We start from the raw sequence: 18441 nt of genomic DNA on the forward strand, positions 1-18441 counted from the left end.
AGTGTTCGAGTCTGTCAGGATCCATTTGGATCCTGAGCCATTCTTCTGGAATGTTGGCTACTCCTGCCAACTTATTGTCATCTGCAAATTGGATGAGTTCCCCTCATCAAAGTCAATCTATTGCTTTGAATGTAATCACCATACCAATCTGACCAGCTGTGTTTTATCATGCCAGGAGTACTGAGCACAATATATAAATACAAATACTCTTAAGTACTCTCATTCCTGTAGTAAACAATCTAGTGGCAAAATTTAAATGGCTAATCAATTAAGATCTTAATTTTAAGTTTGCATATACATTTTGACAGTGCCACCAGATAATTATAGCCACCAGTAGGTAAACCATAGGAAGAAAGATAAAAAATTGTAATCCAAAAAAAAAGAAAGAAAAGAAAATACAGCCAAATGTAATTACAGCAGTCACTATACCACTCCATACCTGTCATTGCTATAACACACCTATAACACACCTCCATCCATTGCCTTTTGTTCTTTAAGCTTCTCACTCCTACTTTATGAGGATCTCATCAAGATAGTCCAATTACAATTTTCTTGGTTTACTTTTTCATCTTCCATTTCATATATTTTAGAGTTTGATTTTCATTCCTCCCTTCTTTATAACCAAACGTCAATGTATTTATTTTGTAGTGGTCACAGAGTTTTACCTTCATTCAACCCTGTTCATTCTGAACCCCTCTCTTGTTTTATTACACCCAAATTCTAAAGGATCTCGTTCCCATGGCATTCAATTTAGTGAGTTTTCTTTGATGCAGCTTTCACATCTCTGTAACAAACTGGGCAAAAGCACTCTCTGATTCATAGTGATTGCTTCTTTTTATAAACATTCATTTATTGCAGCAAACCCCATACTACCTATTGCCTTTCTACTGTCACTGCAGGTCTTAAAATTTCCACATTTATCCATCTTTAGTCAAATATTTTACAAAGTATACAGTTGTTCTAGTTTTTTTAGCCATTTATATATAACTAGCAATCATTGATTCCATTTTCCCTTCCAGACACAATTCTATTGGTGCTTGATACTTTAATGTTCAGATTCATATTCCTTGCTGCATCAGATATATATTTCATATTTGCATTATTCAGGTTGCCAGGCAAAAATGCAGCATTATCTAAACGAAACAGTATTATACATTTATGTCTGCATCTAAAATACATCAAATCCTAGCACAATTATTCCTTAGGCGTTGATCTGTTAATGCATAAATAAACAACAGGGTATTGTATAACTTTGTCAAAATACTTTACTTCAGTCACTGGCCAATATTACATATGGTACATATGGTAACATAAAACAGGAATAAAGGATAAATGAAACAAAAGGGAGTAAAAGAAGAACACAACCAGCATAGGTGAAACTTTGTTAATTCATTGTGAACACTGAGACTCTTAAACTACTTCTGGATCGAACATCATACAGGAAACAGATAAAACAGGAAAGTGACACTTATTATTCCGGCTCCAAACAGTTTGCTGCATACTTTCTCAGCCAAGTTGACCATTAGTGTCAAATTATGCTTTCATATCCAGTATTTCTGTTTGTGACTTGAGACTGTTTGTTTCAGTGAACTGGAGAGCATTTAATTGTCCAGAGTAGAGAAAAAACTAAATACAGACACTTAGAGCAATGCTTCAAGCTTTGGTTTATTCTTAAATTAAGTATCTATATTTCATTCATACTCTGCAGTCTTAATAAACAATTTATTCTTGGATATGGACTCCTTTCACTGCTGCACTCATAAGTAGGTTTTCATGAGAGAAAAAATACAATTGAACAAATGAAGTAGATTATAAGGTTTTTTTGAGTGCACTTCGTATTAGCTGCTCATACATTTGGAATGCATTTAAATACTCTCGAGAAAAATGAAATAATAATAATAACAATAAAAAATTAACTTCAATAGTCTTCACAGCTTGTTTTAAAATGCCTGTACAGATATTTATAAAAATAATTTCAATATGGCACAAAGGTGAAATCCTGAAGAAAAAAAAAAAACTACTCCAGAAGTTTTGAGTGCCTTACACAAAATGAGCTTCCCTGTGTTCCAGTTCTTGCACCCGCTTTGGCCTTAATCTCTGATAAGCGGGCTTCAAATCTGTAGGGGACACGGTTTCAAAATTGGGTTTTGGCTGCTTTCGCTGTTGGCTGGAGGAATCCAAAAAGCTGTGATCAAGGCCAGGATTCACACCTAGTCCTGGCATGTCGTTATGGGTTATTGCTGCACAGCGTTTGGACGCAGAAGTCTCATCATTTGGTTTGGCATTATTGTTGGGTGATGGTCTATAAAAGGTTCCTCCTGGCGGCTGGAAACATCTTGGCTTTTTCAAACTGCCAACAGGAGACGAGGCTGGGCAATGAGCTTCTCCCGCAGGCTTTATAGTTGGGATCCGTCCTGTACATGGCTTACAAAGAAGTATGGCATTCACTGAATTATGAACAACGTTGCCAGGTGGGTTTAAGGCACATGTATGTATAGATTCCTGGGTTAGGTTTTCCTGGATATTGGTCATAATCTTCGCTGTTTTTGACGTCATGTCATACTGTTTGTATTGCTTGTCCCAAGTCTTTTTCAGAGTTTGTGGGTCATAACAAGAGATTCTAGAGCCAGCGTTAGCAGAGGGAAGTGACTGTGTCTCAGAAATGTCTTCAATAATAAGACTTTTCCCAAGCTTGTCTGGGTTCAGACTTGAATCCTGGAAGTTTTGTTCATTTAAAGTACAAGAAGGAAGCATCGATCCTAAAGGTAAACTCACAGGACGAAAAAATGGCTTGGACCTTTGACAGCGCATCTGAACTTTGGTTATATGACGTTTATGTCTTATTAACTGATCACTTTTAACACCATCGGTTTCAAAGTCATGCTTCCCATTGTCTTGATCTGAAACTGGAGTCGCTTTATTTTCTAGAAAGGAAAGAATGTTTCGAGTGTCATCAAAAAGTATATACATTTCAGATAATCACATTTCTTCTTTATGTCTCTTCTTACACTTTGTTTTATAACAATTATGCCTGAAAGACAGATCAGCCAACTCCAGAATCCCATTATATTTCTTGTATTTATTATGATTCATGTTCCTCCACTTAATTTAAGAAGGAAGGAACACTCCTTCAACTGTTTTTCAAGAAGCTACCCATAATGGAATTTCATCCCTCCGATTTGTTTTTGCTAGTAGAATGAACACAAACATTTTATATTTGTTTTTTAACTTAAGCTTCTCCAACTTTGCATTCTTCAGATGGAATCACTTGTTGGGAATTTCAAGTGGTTGAATTCCTAACATATCTGGACAGACAGCTCTCATTAGTTGAAAGTCAGGCTAATTGCAGAATTAACATAGTAAAACAACCCAAAGGAAAGATTCTTACAACTGGACCCTACCTACATAAAGATGTTCTCATAATTCAAATTTAGCACTATATTGGTTGGGAACAGTGTACAATATCCTACCATAAATATTAGAGAACTACAATACTTTTATCTATTTCATCATTATGAAAAATTGAATATGATAATTAAGCTGGCAAAACTCAGATTGTAAAAGGACAAACAACAGACAGCATTTACAGACTTAGGGAACTCTCAGGCTCGTCCGGGATATCATGTTTAAGCACTCTCGAGCAGACTGTAAGCCTGCATAAATTGTGCTGTTTGCCCAGCCAATCCCTATTCTGCTAGAGGAACAAGGTCAGTGAAGTGACCTTGCAAATTTAATCCGGGGCAGATTGTGACTTAATGGCAGGTAATCAATCAAATTTGAGCTATTTTTATTTATGCACAAGATTTTGTTTCAGTAATACAGGTAGTCCTCAATTTATGACCACATTAGAGCCTAAAATCTTTGCTGTTCTGAGTTGTGTCTGTTTTATGACCATTCTTGCCACAGTAGTTAAGTGAAATTGTTAAGTTAGTAATGTGGTTGTTAAGTGAATCAGGCTTCCTCATTGACTTTGCATGTGAGAAGGTTGCAAAATGGGATCACGTGACTCAAGGACACTGTAACTGTCATAAATAACTCAGTTGCCAAGCATCTGGATTTTGATCACATGACCCTGGGGATGCTGCTACAGTTGTAAGTGTGAAAAATGGCCATAAGTCACTTTTCTCAGTGCTGTTGTAACTTTGAACAGTCACTAAATGAACTGTTGCAATTCGAAGACTGAACCTAATATGACACAAATGGAGAACAGTTATTTTAAAAGCTATTAGTAAAGTACGTATTTATGTGATTTTAAGTTGCAGATCTGTCAAAAATATTATCGACTGTAGCTACAGTACGCAAAAAAATAAGCTATAGATGTAGCACTTGAGAATTAATTATAATGCACTTTTACCCTGAAATATTCTTTAAGTGTTAACTCAAGTTTCAAGTGACCTTTTAATCTTTAAAGATTTCCAATTACATGAACACCCTAAAAGTTGACATTTTTTCATCAATACTGGCACCAATTTAATCTAAACAAACAATTGCTTTGGCTTTTAAACATAGAATAATTCAACAGTAATTAGGAATAATAACTGTATAAATATTCCATAGTTAATAAAACTAACCTGATTCTTTTATAGGAACTGTGTCATTTTCCAAACCCAAGACAGGAGTAGATTCTGAAGAAGAATTTTGCTTGCCAAGACTGAGTTTTCTTTCAAGAGTACAGGTGGATTCTAAGACAAAAACCAGCAATGCAAGCCTTTACTATATATTTGCACACAGAAATCTAGTATAATGTGGAAGTCAACTATGGAGATTGTTAGGATCTGAATTGTAGAAAGCAGGTTCAAACTGAAACACAGTTAAGATTGAGCTACAGATGTACATTGAAGTACCCCCCCTGTGTTGCCTCTGGAAAGAGTTGCATTGTCCTTGAAGGAAGAGGTCCACAATGGGTTCCTCCTGGATTTGCAGTTGCAATTGCATCAACAGGTAGATTATGGCCAGGGGTGCCTTTGCCCAGCTTTGGCTGGTGTGCCAATGGTGGCCTTACTTCAGGTAAAATGATTTGATTACAGTGTGTCATGCCCTCCTCACTACTCATCTAGACTAACCCTAACCCTAACTTTAACTAAATGGGACTACTATTATTTTTCCTCAATCAGGTTGACTCTCTGGAATGGCCTTTTATATCACAAGTGGTTCCAAAATAATTCATCTTCCAGAAGGGCTAAAGATGGAGTTTTTCCAGATGATCTTTTGGTATTGATTCCAGGTAGCAAATTTAGTCTAGTGATTAAGTCTAGTGATTAAGGCATAATAAAGGTTGAAAAATAAAATATGTAATATTTTTATTGTTATATTGTCTTTTATTAACCATTGAGAATCAATTTATGATTGCAATAGGAAGTACATTTGATAAATAAATAAGATTATTTCAAGCCTAAAATATTTAATACTGTTTTTTTCACTTTCACAGTGGCCGTCAATATTTATCCCCAGAAATTAAGAGACAGTTTTGGCTCCCTGGCGTATTTGTCAGTAAAATGAAGACTCAGATTGCTGGGGGCAATATGTTGACGCTGTAAACTACTTAGAGAGGGCTATAAAGCATTATGAAGTAATATATAAATCTAAATGCTATTGCTAGCTATTGTAACATACCCTTACCTTTCACTAAAGAATCAGATTGGAAGGGAGAACGTTTGCTACCATCTGGTTCTTCAAAAGATATGCTTCTTTTAGTAGAATTCTTCCTCTTGACACTCTGTCAATAATAACAATAAGAGTAGAATATTTTTTCCTAAATGAAATACTACAAATATATTGGAATATTATATTGTTCCTCAATAGAAACTCACTTCCTTCACAGCCACAAAGAAGCCTCCTTTCCTATCTTGAGATGTTTGCTTATCTTCCACTGATAAAATACTTTTAGTACAAAAAGAATTTTCATCAGATTCAGTTGCCGCTGATGAATGTTCTTGGACAGTGTCAAAGATCTTCTCATAGTGAGTGATGAGAAGTTCTATAATTCGGGCTTGATATGGATAATCCACAAGCGAAGATAGTGAGAGTGTGGCATCTGTCTCACGTGGTCTGATCAAAGTTGGACCAAATATAATGCCAAGATTGCGGGCAGACATTTTATTTTCCTCAGATTGTTCACTAACTCTGCATAAAAGAACAGAAAATACATAAATATTTGTACAAATATCTCTCTCTCTCTCTCTCTCTCTCTCTCTCTCTCTCTCTCTCTCTATCTATCTATCTATCTATCTATCATCATCATTATCTATCATCATCATTATTATCTATCTATCTATCTATCTATCTATCTATCTATCTATCTATCTATCTATCTATCTATCATCTATCTGAATTGCCAACTAACATGAATCAAAACTTAATGTCTAGATATCTATCTCCAATTGTTTCTGGCTTCCCAATATGTTCCAGGAGATAAGTGTTTCTACCACCACCATTCCCTGCCTTTTGGGTACAACAGCCCCTCTCCCCCCTCCCCAAACCAAACCAAACCAAACCACCAAACAGTGCCTTCTCTCCTGGAGTTCTGAAAATACCTACACACCTAACTTTGACCTCAGGTAAGGTGTTGTGACTGTCTGTTGTTATGATGGTTGTTTTAGTCCAAGTTTTGTTGGTTATGTTTTTTAAAATGTTTTTATTGTTTTGGAGTCTAAAAGTCACTCTGGGCCTTACTGGTCATCATTGGGTAGTTATAGTAATTTTAAGCAATTAAAAAAATCTGTGTTGAACTTTATAACTGATCTTAATATAGTAAATATAACAAGTCACTCAATAGAAAGGGATATTATTTTCATTACTACTAGTTGCTGGTTGACCCAGAATGCTCTTACCTGCAAAGATGAGCTAAAAGAAACTTCAGAGTGTTATGGTTCGCTGTAGGTAGCAATCTCAGTAGATCTTTAATTTTAAGTATGATCCTATTCAATTCAATGCAAACTGGCTGCTGTTTGTTTGATTTTGGTCTCATCTGTTTCATATCAAGTTCCCCATTAATATTCTGGCTTTCTTTTGCAAGTCCAATGAATTCATTGTAAAATCGAGACAAAATCAAAGGTTCAGGGAGCTGAGGGAAAGAACACCAGAAATCCATGTGAAATTTTATCTTAACTTTATGTCCTTTTCATTTGTCCAATCCTTTTCTGGGAAGTTTCTGAATTTGATTTTGCATAACTAGCATATTGTAAGAAATTCATGTAGCACTGTCGATAGATTTCATTTCTTATAGCTTGGATTTTAATAACACTTATATGTGTGTTTTTAAGTTTTGCTTTGTTTAAATGACGAATTTGGTTTATTTGTAAAAAGTTTCTAAAAACAAAACCTGACTGAGATAGTTATTAATCTGCCTTATTACAGAACCAGAGAACAATTTCACTATTTTAAATAGGACTAGATATTGGTGAATGGATTCATGCATTATATTAGTCTATAACCTAAACTGTGATTTGACAAACAATCATCTCTGTTTCTCAGAAGAAAAGGAAGTACAGTAGAACCTCTGGTCATGATCATAATTCGTTCCATAAATTTGGTCATGACCCGAACCTAATTTTTGAAATTTGACATTTACAAAAAAACCTGATTTGATCATGGTCAGAAGTGTTCGTGACCAGAGGTTCTACTGTACTATACAGGTGAACTCAAGTGAGTCAATCTGAGTAAGAGGAAAAGGCAAATGAGAGCCTGCAATTCAAGTGTTAAAAAGACGGTTAATTTTAGGAAGGGGTATGGAATATCAAATATGAACAGCAATGAATTTTCCCATTCAGACTTGTAGCCTGTGTTTGTATGACACATTTGAACCTATCAGCTGTTTACTAAAGTAAACATGTTCCACAGCGCACAATGACTTAATATTTCCGTTTTCATGAAAAAGAAACTTTGTAACCGTACATTAAATACTCATGCTAATATGCAATCAGACACTACTGCAAGCTTTAGAGAATGCTAGTAAGGGATTATGAAAGTCTAGGATATGTGAACATTAATCTTGTGAATTGGTAATCACTATTCACAAGATTCACGTCTTTTTATAGTATTTTAGTATTATACTCACATTTATAGAGTTGCTGTATTAATAAAAACGGCAATTCTTTTTTAAGAGTACGCTGTCAGCATTAGCCCTAAGCTCTAGTTGTATATTGTCAGAGGTTAGGTTTCGCTTTTTTGAGCCATTTATTTAAAGCATGATTAGAGAATTTTTTGGTACACCAGAAGCCAAGTGGATATAGTAAAAGCAAGATGTGTTTGGGTTTTTGTTATTGTTCAACAAATTGTTCCCTTTCATTTTTTAAATCTTCCCCATTTTTTTCCAGCTAATTTCCCCTACCCACTTATTCTACATTAATCATACTTAAAATAGCTAATTTTAATTAACCTGACCAAAATCAGCAACAGTGAAAACTCAATAACAATCTAATTTTAAGAATGATAATTTGATTGTTTTCTATCCTTCCAATACAAGCAAGAGTCAAAAGGTAAACTCTCTGCAATCACCTCAATTCTGGAATTTTCACAAAACTCTACACAAGAATCATGTCCCACTTAATAAATCTCTTAATATACAAATAAGAATAAAGAAGACAATGTTTATTTACCTGGCGAAGAAATAATTTAAGGACATTACTTATATCATGAGCATGAAGTTCAGATAATTCTACCAAATCTTTCCCATTTTCAAATGACTGACAAAGTTTTTCAACTCTGGATTTGGCGCCATTCACACGATATATCCCCTTAAATATGAAACAAACATCATAAATAATTGTAAAAACAAAATTTTAATGGTTTTGAAGAAAAGCATTTGAAAACCAGTATAAATCTTTACCTTCATATTTAAGGCTCTGCTTTCAATTTCAGAGGTACACTTTCTTATGATGAAAGGGATACCATCTTGACTATTTTTAGAAACTTGAGTAAATTCTACCCCAAACAAATGAAGTTTTCCATGAAGCTTCTTATGCCCACACTGAATAGCTAAAGTCTCCAAACATTTTTTGTGACAGGAAAGCGAGCACTAAAAGAACAGCAAAAAAAATGAGATATTAAAAGCAGGGTAAGGGCATATAGCATCTACTGTTCAGCTCATCATCTAACTTCATTTAACTTATTTAAAGCAGTGTTTTTCAACCTTTTTTGTGCAAAGGCACACTTTTTTCATGAAAAAAATCACGAGGCACACCACCATTAGAAAATGTTAAAATTTTTTAACTCTGTGCCTATATTTGCTATATATAAAGTGTTTTTCCCACGGCACACCTTACACTATGTCACGGCACACTAGTGTGCCGCGGCACAGTGGTTGAAAAACACTGATTTAAAGCATTAAGCTTCTTTCAACTAGTTGACAGTAATTTGGTACTACTTTAAAAGCTTTTGAATAGTTAACAGCTGCTTGAGTGTTGTATGAGCAAAAAGGCAGGCTATAAATTCCAAAAATAAATGTATACAGTATATGCAATAGACAGGCAGCCATTCAAGTATGCAAGATCTTAAACATGAGGCATAATGAATATTTCACCAACAAACCTTTCTGTCAAGCCTAATAAATAACTGGAGAAGGAGAACCATTTATATTATCTTGGAAAATATACTGCCAAGCTGGTAAGATAAATTGACACTATCCTCTCCGGCACTTCAAGTTCCCCATAGTAGTTTCACATCTCCAGTGCACCTCAGTCATGGAAAATACAGGGTGTGAAATTATATGATGTGAATCTAGTAATTTTTATTGCCCACAAGCCATTGTAAGAAAGCCAAAAGGGGTTTGGATTTCCAACCTCTTCACATTCTGCTCCATGGAATACAACCAGGCTATCACATTCCCTGCATTTGGATGGCGACCTCAGCTTCCGAAGTTTGTGTGTCTGTGCTGCCTTAGACAGGAGTGTGTTTCGAAAAGGTCCAGGTGTACTGGCAATTTCAGCTGCTAGGTCATTTAAACCTTAAAATAAAAAGGTTTATTGTTAGCTTTTCAGAGTACAAGGAATACACACTAATATTTTCAGATATTTATCCTATGAAATGATAGCCTAATAGTGATGCATATAATGTGTTCAGTGAAGAAAAACTATGTATATCTACCTACCTATCTATGAGATCCTAATCCCAAGCAATTCTGCGTGAGAAGGTTGCCTTATCATTGTATCGTATGATGGGGGCAGAAATTGCTCAGAATTTCATATTTCTATTTTTGAAAAAGTCAAATCATACATTTCTGTATATTTATTGAATTATTATTTATTGGTTTTGAAATATCCACTAAGCATATCACCAAAGCCAAAACAACCCAAAGAATAAAAACCCTGCTTATTTAATTCCAGCTTCTATCAATATATATATATTCTATATATAGCAGATGTATTACACTTTTAAGCAGAACAGCTAAGCTTCATTTTTGCAGAATTCTTGTACTTACTGAAATGTGCTCTTTCAGCTCAATAAATATATTTGTTGGCTTAGAAGAGATAAACATGTTTACTATCTACCCTTCTGTTTCTAACAAAGTTTAAGAATAAAAAAAAATGGGACTGCAAAATGGGACAAAAGATGAACTCAGCGTAGGAATTATATTACCACAATCAGAAGGTGAAGGTGCCTCTCTCTCATCAAGGTCATCTGCAGATGACATGGTCCCAATAGATGGTGTACGAGGAAGTCTTTTAAAGTCACCTACTAAACAGCCAAGAAATGGACAATTTAAGCCCTTTGGTTGCATTTCTTTTGCTTCACTAAATCACAGCAATAATACTAGCATTGAAGAATAATATCTGTACCTGGGCTAGCAGATGGAGAATCCACAGATCGTGATTCACTGCTTCCTCCTGCACTTTCAGAATCACTGCACATTCCCCCACTTTGATTACCAACTGACCAGGATCTAAAAGGTGGTGGGCCTCGCACACCTTTAAAGGAGAAGGAGAAATAGGTTTAGTGACTTCAGGTTCTTCAGATATAAAACAAATTTAACCCTGCTTCTCACAGCTTATATACTGTATACATTTTAAAATCAAACCTGGAGGTACCCTTCACTGTACTACAGTAAGAACTATACATTATCTGTGTTTCTTTACAAGCCACTCTTTTGGTTGTGCATGCTCTGCTAGTGGCAGTTTTGCTGTATTCATCCAATGGGATAGCCTGAATCATAACTATGGCAGAACAAAGTAGTCCAAGAAGCATTTGAATGTAAAACCAGAGCAGTAAATCAGAAATTTAGTTGTACAAATTTTGCTCATAGGAAAGTTGACATTAATTGACATGAAGTCCAATAGCTATATTCAGGTAGATCCAGAGGTTGGTTGCTGCTGGTTCTGCCCGGTTCTGCCAAACCGGTAGTGAAATTCAGGCCTGGGTCACAGAACCAGGCCTGATATGCCCCCGAACTGGTTCCCTCACTGCTGTTTGGGTGCCGTCCTTTTGAATTTTAGTGACTGCGTATGCGCAGTTCACTGTAAATTGTTCAAGCATGCGCGCGGAACAATTTGCACTGAACAGTGTGTGCACACACGTTGCGTGTGGGTTGCAAACCGGCAGAAACCCACCCCTGGGTAGATCCCAATTACATATCTGCTGTAAACCCATAAAAAGGCCTTGAAAACATGAGCTACCAATTCTTGAACAACTAATCATTAGAAGAAAACAGCCTCTACATTATAATGACACACTTATCCTCAATAAACAAATTGAAATGGATAAATATTAAATATCTAATATTTATTATATTTAAAATATACCGTATGTTATTAACTTTCACATATTTCAACATTTTTCTATATTTACTGTTTGACCTTTGTTTCATTTCTTTGAAGAGGAATGGCATTGTTCAGTTTCTATTCGTATTTCACTCTGGTTTATTGACATATTAATATGAATTGAAAAGTTTAAAATTCTCACTTCCCAAAATTAAATTATGAGTCTTAATTATGTTTCATTTCCCTTAATATATTGACTTATGTAAAGATCTTTTGTTGCAGACAACAAAAATAAAAATAATACATTAGAAAATACATTAGTGGCCAAATCACAATGATATGTTAAAATTGTTTACTTAACTACATAAATGATCAATTGAAGTATTACCAGAAACATCTGTATTACTCAAAGATCTTTTGTCTCCAATTTTTTGAGAGCAAAGATAGGCTGGGCTTGTAGTATCATCTAGTAACGGAATAGGATAATCTCTTGAGCACTGAGGTATGCTTCCTTGGGATGCAGAAACATTGTTTGACTGTTCACCAAAAACTCTGTGAAAGGGAACAAACTATTATTTGGAATTGCATTGTTTTCCTAATTTATCCCAACAAATCAACATTTTACACTTCTCTTCAAGATTTTAAATGCTTATAGAGACATAACCATAAATACTGAATCTTTCCTTGATGACTTTTAACAACCTGGCAATCAGAGACTCAATCCCCAGATTATAAAATAAACCTAACAACAAACTCTGCTCAATTTTTCAGGACCATTAGCTTCAAACTAATCCTAAAATGGTCTCTGGCATCTCAGATAAATTTATTTAAACAACTTCCAACTTGTAGTGAGGGATGCTATAAGATTTCATCGTAATGGCTAGCAAGCACTCTTTCAGCCTGACATTTTCCAATGGGTTCTAGGTAACTGTAAACAATCTTGCTGGGCAGCTATTCACAGAGGAGTACACTTATTTACTGAGGTGTGTTACATGCAGGTCTCCTCCAAACCTGCACTCCTGAGAACTCCACTTTTAATTTCCTGACCTTTCATCTCCAAAATCAAACCGCTCACTATGACTTCACTCCCTCAACTCTTTTGTTAATTAATTAAAATGTATTAAATAAATTTAAATGCGTGAATAATGTGAAATTATTAATTTAACATCGTGATGACATACACGCAGCTTCCCTCAGGTTGCTGACTCATATACAAAGATCAGAATAACGTAAACAGAAGAACAATCCTACAAGCTTTAATGAATTCTGGATAAAAAACACGCTTATCAATGAAAATGTGAGGCAGATTGTTGGTTTCAAAATTAGATGATAGATGGATGGATGGATGAATAAAAAGTTTAAAATGAAAATGCAGTGTAAGCCAACTGTAAGTGCCCCCGTTTAGAATGTTGGGTTTTCTCCAAAATCCTATGATCCTATAGGCGTATAGTAGACATCAAACAATTCAATCCAATTTTTTGTTTCTCTGACATTCAGAGTTCAATATTTTCTCACTGAAATGAGCATGCTAAATTTTCAATTACTTCTTTTGTTTTTAAAGTGGTTATGATTTTGAAATTTTTGGCAGATATTGGCTCTGTATTTAACACTGATGAGAATTATGAACTTATCTCCCTCCCCCCAACTGAGAAAAAAGTGGTAATTGCCTTAGCATATTTGGTTATAGACAAGAGGAAAATGAAGACTTTTCTAACTTCAAAAAACTGACAAACGTGATTTAAAATAACTACAATAAAGAAACAAAACTGTAAAGAATCCTGGTAATAACCAAGAAATCCAAATATTCCCAGACTTTTATATAAATTATTTATATAACAACCATTTCCCTATAACATTATAGAATAAATAATTAAAATTTATTCTTCAATGATAGTACTTAAATATGGTAAAGAAAACTCAGATATATTGGTAAACCTAACCAAATGCACAATTTTGCTAAATTCAAAATTTCTTTATCTACATTTTATTTCTTTAGTTGAACTTTTGGTTCATATTTACTGCCAAATACGGAAGAATATATCTAATATCTCACCCTTCAACCTGGGAAGCCTGAGTTTCAAAGCAAGCAGACTCAGTAGGAGCATCATATTTTGGCAAATTCTTCACATATTCAAATAACATTTTTCCTGGATCATACAGCTTGGCACTTTCACAAAGGTGTTGGTAATCAACTGGAATAGACACTTCTTGGGCATGGTGCATCTGGAAAAGGTTGACTGTTGCCTATGTGGAAGATAAAGTTTTTCAAGACTGCACAGTACTTTTCAGAAACAGCAAAATACAAAGAAACTACAAAATATTAGATACATATATATATCATAATTAAAATAAAACCAAACTCTACAAATAGTTCTAAGCCTACATTTTCTATATAATTAACCTATTATAAAACAAAGCAGCTTTAAACTAAAGTGTAAAAACTGCAGCTGCATTTTCCATGCTTTTCAAATCTCACCGGCTCAGGGTTGACTCAGCCTTCCATCCTTCCAAGGTGGGTAAAATGAGGACCCAGATTGTTGTTGGGGGCGATATGCTGACTCTGTAAACCGCTTAGAGAGGGCTGAAAGCCCTATGAAGCGGTATATAAGCCTAGCTGCTATTGCTATTGCTATTTTATTTACTTTTTTTATTTAGCTACCTACTTGCTCACAAGGACTCTAGGTCAGAGTTCCCCAAGCTTTCTAGGTTGGCGGCCTGGAGTGAGAAGAGGGGAAAAGAGGGGATGGTTTTGTGGGAGGTGCAGGGACGTACATCAGCCAGCTACTCATGCAGCCCGGTGGTCATGGCACAGCAGAGGACCATGACCCACAGGTTGGGGACCCCTGCTCTAGATGGCTTGCAAACAATAAAATACAGTATAGAAATAAAAATAAACATCAATAACCCCCACCCACCCACTTGTTGATCTTCAAATTCTCAACATTGGTTTAAAGAAAAAATAAACATTAGACCCTTGTTGATCTTCAGATTCTCAACCTTGTTTTAAAGGAAAGGTAAACATAAGACCCTTTGCTTAGTACCAGTTATTAAAAAAAAACAAGCAAGCATTGGCACGCTCATCAAATATTATGGCATAAGCTACATTGTTACTGTTCTGACCTAGGCTTCCCAAGAGCATGAAGCAAACTCCTTGTCCCGACAAAACCCCTTTTATTAATTTACTGTGAATTCTGCTCATTTACATCCAGCAAAGTCTTTCGAGAGAGGATTTACAGTCACAGACCTCATCTGGTTTGGACAGCTGGCAGGCTGATATCTGGCAAGGAGTCTGAGAGAGTCACGAACCAATTAAGCAAACTAATTGTCTCCTGCAAACTCCACTCCCCTTTCGCTCCTCTTTTATTTCCTCTGGGAGGGGCCATTCATCGTCCACCTATGGCCTTACTCCCAAGTCCACCCCTGTTCTTTAGCTGTTCCCTTCACCTGACAATTCTGCATGCGCACACTGGGAACAGGCTCCAGCTGTTCGTCTGCCTCACTGATGTCTGCCTCTGAAGGCAGCTGATAACTGGCATACGGCTCTGGCCCCCTCTCAGCCTCCAACACAGAACCCTCATCAGAGCCTTCCCCAGATGTCAGGACTGGCCTATGTTCCTCCCCAACCTCCTCACTGCCAGCTCCACTGGCCACTGGTGGGCCACAGCAGTTACACAAAGAAGCAAATATGGCAAAGATAATCAGATATAATGAGATAGGAAATGAGGCTCTGGAACTGGGAGCTTTTTTCATTTGCAGTTTTCTCTCTAGCAGGAGCACAAAAACATAGCTTACCCACATCCATTTTGCAGCATTCAGAGCTGCCACAGATTTAGTGAAGCTCTCAATTTACCATGAAAAGCACAGTATGGCTTTTTAGCTAATGAAAGTTGTACAACTTCTCTTCAGTCAGGTTTTTCAAGTTTTACTTTAACTCAGGTGTCTCCAATCTTTTGGCTTACCTAGCTGCACTGAGTGAAGAGGAACTGTTTTGGGCCACATATACAATATATAATATAATCAATATATGAAAATAATGTACTTCCTTTATTATTTATATTTTTATTACGATCTTGTACGGCCAAATTACTAGCTGTCAGGGCCATATCTGGCCCATGGGTTGTTACACTATGGCAAAGTATCTAATGTTGCCAATTTTAAAATTCACTAAAGGTTTGCAGATTCAAGATACATTAAGACATATATTCTTACAGCTTTTAGTGTGAGATCACATTGATAAATTTGTTCCCGTAGCTGTGTTAAAATGACACTTTTGAAATTTTCTAGATTACTTCTCTTTTCTTCAACTTCAGCCTTGCCGGCTTTGAAATGTTCATTGGCTTCTTCAGCCTACAACAAATGAAAGATAAAGAAATAAGTACTGATAGAAAAAAACATCCAGTTAACTCTAATCCCCTTCCATAAATAACCCATAATAAAAAGTCATATGATTCAAATAATAGATAAAAGCCAAATATCTGTCTATTTGTCAAATAGTGACATATTTAAAGAAGATACTTTACTTTTTGGAGAGCTTCCTCTTCCAGTTTACGTTTCTTTTCTAATTTGCTGGTATCTTTTGTAAAGCCCCAATTGGAAGAAATATAGTCATCCTCAGCACGAAGAGTGGTTGATCTTGCCTTCTCATACTCCTCTTGCCGTTGAAGATATAATTGTTTTGCTTTCCTTACGCTTGATTCCAGTTCTTGCTGCACATTCCAAAGAAAAATATCTTTTATACTAAGAAGTAAACCTTGTGGTGGAATATTAATCTGTTAAATCAATATGATTTTTTTTAAATTTCCAAGCAATAGCAATAGCAGTAGACTTATATACCGCTTCATAGGGCTTTCAGCCCTCTCTAAGCGGTTTACAGAGTCAGCATATTGCCCCCAACAACAATCCATGTCCTCATTTTACCCACCTCGGAAGGATGGAAGGCTGAGTCAACCCTGAGCCGGTGAGATTTGAACCGCTGAACTGCTGATCTAGCAGTAGCCTGCAGTGCTGCATTTAACCACTGCGCCACCTCGGCTCTAGCATGTTTCTACTTATTAAAGCATAATGATTATGGTAAAAGAAACTATGATCCTTATACCATTAAGGGAAAAAGAAGCGTGTAGGCAATTGCTTACAGGTAATCCTTGACTTGCAACCATATCACACAATCGCATCCAATTTTACAACCTTTATTGGTCCTTAAGTGTATCATTGCAATTATTAATCGAGACATCATTTGACCAAGACTAGCAACGTTTTTTGCTGGCTTCCTCACTGATTATACTAGTTGGAAGCAGCTGGGAAGGTTGCAAAAGGTTTTCTTATGACAGCAGGACACTGCAGCCGTTGTAAATGCACAACAGTTGCCAAGTGCTCATATCACAATCACATGTCCAGGGGGACTCTACATGAGACTTGTCTTTTTTATACAATATCACAATTTAAGCTCAGAAGGAAATTCAGAAGTTCAAATGAGCAAACAAGATGTATAATAAACAATGATACTCACCAATTTTTTCTGTTCTCGTTGCCAAAGTTCCTTTATCTCTTTTCTTTGCCTATCCAATTCATTTTTTCTCCCCAGCAGTGGCTAAATAAGAAAAATGAACTGAGTAAAGAACTATCAGTTATATGTTTGTAGTTCACATAACAGTGAATAATTCATATAGTAATACTTCTTACAGAAATTTTTTTATTTACCTGTAAAAATTTATTAGTTTGAAGAGCTACTGCTGTCTGCTGCCAAAGCAGACTGTTCTCTATATCATTTTGAAATGCATTTATGAATATTGACTGGAATGGCATGTAGTCCTAAAAGCAAACACACATAATGTAATGCTAATATTTTTTCAAAATTGTGTTAAGATTTAGATTTCCAATTATAGAAATGAAAAGTTGTTTAAACAGCTTTAATGCCAAATTAAACTGCTACGTAACTGTTTAAACTAATTTTAAAATGCTTAGTTTTTTAAAAAAAAATAGTGCTTCAATTACTGTTTAAATATCTGCACGTTTACACATCTGTTTAAATATTTGCATCTTACCATAGTTGAGTTATGATATACTTTATAATAAATTATTCAGATTTTAAGACACAAGATAAGATACAAACTACCAAATAATTAGGAACTTATAAAGTTAACTTGTAATTCAATTAATTTTGAATATCAAAATAATAATGGTTTACTAATACATTTAATACTTTTTTTAATTGAATACACACCTGAGATAAAATAATAGTCTTCGTGGTTTCTGCTACTTTTGCCAGGTTTTTAGCACACTCCATTTCTGTAGAAAGAAGTACTAGATATAGTAAAAAAAAATCTAAATCTTAATTGGATACTATTTTATTACAATCTTCCAGGCACAGGAACTAGCATTTGTCCCATTCATTTTAACAAATAGTTATTAATTTAGAAGTCACAATGGGTAGCACAATTCTGACAATATAAAACTTACATGCCTGCCTGACTCTGAATGACTGCAGGTGCCAGAAATAGGTACTCACCCAAATTAATCTTTTTCTCTACCCATACAATAATATCCTTTACATATTTTGACCATGCTTTAGCATAGGATAGAGCAGATTTGATTCCATTATCATTTCTTAGAAGAGCGCTATCAATTTCTTCAGGACTAAGGTGCCCTGAAAATAAAGCATCAAATACAAAAAAGCACATTTTAGACATTAGCTATGAACATTAAATCAGCTGCAATCTTTTTTTAGTTGACAACTAAATGGATCTTATAG

The 18441-nt window shown here is 35.4% G+C and overlaps 1 protein-coding gene across 5 annotated transcripts in view; it reads right to left on the bottom strand.

Moving 5' to 3' along the window:
• Positions 1 to 1240: 1240 nt before the first annotated feature.
• Positions 1241 to 18441, bottom strand: part of ARHGAP29 (Rho GTPase activating protein 29) — a 45640-nt gene continuing 28439 nt past the window's right edge. For 2 of the 5 annotated variants that reach the window (XM_087719274.1, XM_087719275.1), the window contains exons 7-24: positions 18199 to 18336; positions 17914 to 17978; positions 17391 to 17501; positions 17200 to 17280; positions 16214 to 16399; positions 15903 to 16040; positions 13747 to 13937; positions 12055 to 12245; positions 10776 to 10904; positions 10576 to 10674; positions 9780 to 9943; positions 8828 to 9016; positions 8598 to 8735; positions 6831 to 7063; positions 5811 to 6123; positions 5620 to 5716; positions 4572 to 4682; positions 1241 to 2924 (exon numbers count right to left, since the gene is read on the bottom strand). In XM_087719274.1, the coding sequence (XP_087575400.1) occupies positions 2041 to 2924; positions 4572 to 4682; positions 5620 to 5716; positions 5811 to 6123; positions 6831 to 7063; positions 8598 to 8735; positions 8828 to 9016; positions 9780 to 9943; positions 10576 to 10674; positions 10776 to 10904; positions 12055 to 12245; positions 13747 to 13937; positions 15903 to 16040; positions 16214 to 16399; positions 17200 to 17280; positions 17391 to 17501; positions 17914 to 17978; positions 18199 to 18336 (3458 nt within the window). In that variant the 3' untranslated portion in view covers positions 1241 to 2040. The remainder of the gene's footprint in view (positions 2925 to 4571; positions 4683 to 5619; positions 5717 to 5810; positions 6124 to 6830; positions 7064 to 8597; positions 8736 to 8827; positions 9017 to 9779; positions 9944 to 10575; positions 10675 to 10775; positions 10905 to 12054; positions 12246 to 13746; positions 13938 to 15902; positions 16041 to 16213; positions 16400 to 17199; positions 17281 to 17390; positions 17502 to 17913; positions 17979 to 18198; positions 18337 to 18441) is intronic. The other 3 variants (XM_087719276.1, XM_087719278.1, XM_087719277.1) reach the window with 3 other exon arrangements.

This window comes from Thamnophis sirtalis, unplaced genomic scaffold, assembly GCF_051295495.1.
Source record: "Thamnophis sirtalis isolate CommonGarterSnake01/CBP01778 unplaced genomic scaffold, rThaSir2_p1.2 scaffold_7, whole genome shotgun sequence".
NCBI classification, from domain to species: Eukaryota; Metazoa; Chordata; class Lepidosauria; order Squamata; family Natricidae; genus Thamnophis; species Thamnophis sirtalis.